The following is a 4521-nucleotide window of genomic DNA, read 5'->3' on the forward strand; positions in this document are numbered from 1 at the left end:
TCGTACTAGGAGGGTTATCTTTGCGTCTAAAGGACACCAGGACTAGTTTCTACACAGGAAGCAGACTCGAAAGTGATTCATATCAGCTAACACCTGTCTTCACAATCGACCTATACATAAGTTAGTAGCAACTGAACGTCAGTTATGTATATATATGTGCGTGAAGTTATCAGCACGGCGGCATAGGAGCTAGCTGCCAGTAGCAACAACTACAAGAGCAGCTTTTAAATGTTTTAAATGTCATTTTTTACTCATACAGATAAATTCTATAAAAATAACGGGAAAGCATACATGAATAAACTATTGATGTATTTAGTAAAAATATATAATCATATTCAAAGTTAAATAATCTAGCAGTTAGCTGCTCTTGCTGTTGTTCCTGCTGGCAGCAAGCCGCTATGTTGCCATGCTGCACATTGTATATTTACTGTTATTGTTTTGTTAAAGGCGAGGCATAATTCTGCATAAAGGTTGAAACTACATAAAACAGCAAGTACATGTTGTCAGTGTAGATGGCAATTTTCGGTCGGTTTATGCAGCAGCCGTTGTGACAAAAGGCATGGACCTTGTCGTACCTTCCGGTTCCAGATTGAGGTCGGGGTCGTTAAAATTTAAGTTCCTTAGAAGAATCCCGAAGAAGATGCCGGTAACCACGGTGATCGTCACGAGGAAAGATCCGAACAGGAAGGTGTCCAGCTGCTCAAAGAATTTTTCCCACGTGTACATACACGTGTTCTCGGGGTTTCCAGCAGGATCCACTGGAACTACTTTGTTTCGATCAGCTGCACACCGGAACCAGTTGAGAGGACACTCTTTGTTACCGAAGGCGCTCGCCAGCTTCGCCTGAATGATCGTGTAGAAAACGGAAACGACACTGAGACAAAGCAGGACGATGATAAACACGACAAAGAGGGAAACTTCAACGGAATTGTGCGGTAACGTTTCGCTCATCATGGAAATATAGACGGAGTAGGCTAAGAATATCGTGATGGAGAACGAGCCCTTTTCACCAGAGTTGGATGGAATCAGGAACACACAAATGTTGAGGAACGCTAACATCATAAGAGGAGCTACTAACGTAAAGGTGGTGAAGTCAGCCCTTCGCCGCATCCGGAACTCGATGTCGATGTTGTAGTTGTTGTCACGGATATAGCGGGTCCTGCTGACGCCAACGATGATCCAGGAGGGATTTTCCGCGTATTCGCTCATGTCGACGTTCTGGTAATGGTCCAGATCTAATGTGTCCATCGTCTCGCCGGGAACGGAGTATGTCAACGTGCACGTCTGCTCGTCGAACGGATATAATCTGACGTTCACATTACATACAACTCTGAAACAAATATACATCAATCTATTTCAAAGCAAAATAGGGTTGCATGCAATAAGGCCATTACAAAGTGATTCTGTGTTTAGCATTAGTTTCAATAGCCAAAACGAACTATCAAGTACATGTGTAAAAAACACCAAAAAAATACAATCATATTTATACCCTAAATTTGATTTTTGAGATGTACACAACAGGCGCTCAGAATAGCAATTTGGCAAAGTAAAACTTTAAAAGAAAGACATGATTTTAAGCAGGTTCATAACTTTCTAAAGTTAACCATACTGTGGTTAGTGTAATAATTCTAAGCTTGTGTCCTGATTATAAAATCTTTGTTTTCTTAACTTTAGTGTGTTGTTTTAAAAGCTGGCCCTTAACATAGAATATATATAAATAGATAATTTTGACTTCACAGCCATTAACATTTGTTCGACATAGTAAGCTTATATGCGACACAAAATAATGATCCAAATCTTGTTTTAGGAAATTATAAGCGCCATACGAGTATGTGGCCTCGGGAACCCACTGCACGTGACCTCTAAACGAGACGTAGATCCGGTCTGTCTCCGCCGCTCCAATCACGCCCTGTCCATCCACTGACTGAAACAAAACACACAAGGATAGGACTGATTTTAGCTCGACTATTCGAAGAATAGATGGGCTATACTACTCGCCCCAGCGTCGGCGTCGGTGTCGGCGTCGGCGTCCGGTTAAAGTTTTAGGGCAAGTTGGGAATTTCACTTATAAGTCCAATACCCTACATTCAATTGACTTAATACTTCACCCAGTTGTTCAGGACCATCACATGATGAGGTTAGATAACTCCATATTATTCTTTACACAGATTATGGCCCCTGATTGACTATGGAACTTAGGTTAAAGTTTTAGGGCAAGTTGGAATATATATTAAGAACTTCTATATCCTTTGTTTAATTGACTTAATACTTCACACAGTTGTTCAAGACCATCACATAATGAGGTTACATAACTCCATATTATCCTAAATACAAGTTATGGCTCCTGATTGACTTAGGTTAAAGTTTTAGGGCAGGTTAAAGTTTTAGGGCAAGTTGGGATTTTCACTTACTCCAATACCATTCATTCAATTGACTTAATACTTCACACAGATGTTCAGAGCCATCACATAATGAGGTTAGTTAAATATTATCTTTTATACAAATTATGGCCCCTGATTGACTATGGAACATAGGTTAAAGTTTTAGGGCAGGTTGGGATATTGTTTAATAACTTCTATACCCTTCATTCAATTGACTTAATACTTCACACTTCACAGGACCATCACTCAATGAGGTTACATAACTCCATATCCTTAATACAAGTTACGGCCCCTGATTGACTTAGGTTAAAGTTTTAGGCAAGTAAAAGTGAAGGGCAAGTTGGGATTTTAATAAAAACTTCTATACCGTTCATTAAATGCACTTAATAAAATTCAAAATTATTTATGACCATCTTACAACAAGAAACATAACTCGGTGTTAAGTCTAAATATAAATTATGGCCCTTGATTTTTTTTTTTAAATTTCCTTTTAAAAAAAGGCATATTTGTATATTCTTAACCACATTTTCATCATGGGAAATCAAGTTATTTGAATGACTTGCGTCATTGTTTGGGCGGGCTGGTGGGAGGGCAGCATCAAAGGCACCTTATGTATCGATTAATTGTAGTTAGGTTTGACATAAAGAGACCAAACTTGGTATTATTACATCGTTATTGTATTCTATGTAAGTCAAAGCGGCGTAGTCGAGCGCGCTGTCTTACGACGGCTCTTGTTTTAAGTAACAGTTTGATAAGTACAACATTTCCTGTTCCAAGCATTGTAAAGCATTTCATAGGCAGTATATTCTTGGGGTTTTCCGTTAAAATAGAGAGAAATATTCAATATATACTGCTTAAAATTATAATGATAAACGTGAACTGTGTCAGACTCAATGGAGAATTTCACAATTATCATATAGCTCGTCACAAAATGAAACATTTTCTTTTGCAGTCCAAGCACAACTATCGTCACCATTATTCTCATAATAAATATGTTACGCCACGTTACGCCACATATAGCTCCTAACGTATTGATCTTCCCGATGAGGTCATCTTAGCTATTTAACGGGACATATAGCTCCTAACGTTTTTATCTCACCGAGGCGGTCATCTTAGCTATTAAACGGAACATATTGCTCCTAACGTACTGATCTCCCCGAGGAGGTCATCTTAGCTATTAAACGGAACATATTGCTCCTAACGTTTTTATCTCACCGAGGCAGTCATTTTAGCTATTTAATGGGACATTGAGCTCCAAACGTATTTATGTCCCGAGGAGGTCATCTTAGCTATTTACTGGGACATATAGCTCCCAACGTATTGATCTCCCCGAGGAGGTCATCTTAGCTATTTAATGGGACATATAGCTCCCAACGTATTGATCTCCTCGAGGAGGTCATCTCAGCTATTTAACGGAACATATAGCTCCTAACGTATTTATCTCCCCGAGGAGGTCATCTTAGCTATTTAATGGGACATATAGCTTCCAAAGTATTGATCTCCCGAGGAGGTCATCTTAGCTATTTAACGGCACATGTAGATCTTTGTATTGATCGGTCCGAGGTCATCTTAGCTATTTAACGGTACATATAGCTCCCAATCTATTTATCTCCCCGAGGAGGTCATCATAGCTGTTAACGGCACATATAGCTCCTAACGTAATCATCTCCTCGAGGAGGTCATCTTAGCTGTTTTACGGCACATATAGCTCCTGACGTATTGATCTCCCCGAGGAGGTCATCTTAGCTATTTAACGGCACATATAGCTCCTAACGTAATCATCTCCTCGAAGAGGTCATCTTAGCTGTTCTATGTCGCATATAGCTCCTAACGTATTGAAATCCCCTATGAGGTCATCTTAGCTGTTTTACGGCACATATTGCACCTAACGTATTTATCTTTTCGAGGCGGTCAACTTAGCTATTTAACGGCACATATAGCTCCCAATGTATTTATCTCCTCGAGGAAGTCATCTTAGCTGTTTTATGTCGCATATAGCTCCTAACGTATTGATATCCCCTATGAGGTCAACTTAGCTATTTAAGGGCACATATAGCTCCTAACATATTTATCTCCTCGAGGAGGTCATCTTAGCTGTTTAACGGCACATATAGCTCCAAACATATTGATCTCCTTGAGG

At 39.6% G+C, this 4521-nt stretch overlaps 1 protein-coding gene across 1 annotated transcript; it reads right to left on the bottom strand.

Moving 5' to 3' along the window:
- Positions 1 to 531: 531 nt before the first annotated feature.
- On the bottom strand, positions 532 to 3608 carry LOC128219135 (acetylcholine receptor subunit beta-type unc-29-like). Its single transcript, XM_052926955.1, has 3 exons — positions 3597 to 3608; positions 1827 to 1924; positions 532 to 1330 (listed from the first exon to the last, which is right to left on the bottom strand). Exons 1-3 carry the CDS (start codon positions 3606 to 3608, stop codon positions 532 to 534), a joined length of 909 nt encoding a protein of 302 aa, XP_052782915.1.
- Positions 3609 to 4521: the final 913 nt, after the last annotated feature.

Source organism: Mya arenaria, chromosome 15 (genome assembly GCF_026914265.1).
Source record: "Mya arenaria isolate MELC-2E11 chromosome 15, ASM2691426v1".
NCBI classification, from domain to species: domain Eukaryota; kingdom Metazoa; phylum Mollusca; class Bivalvia; order Myida; family Myidae; genus Mya; species Mya arenaria.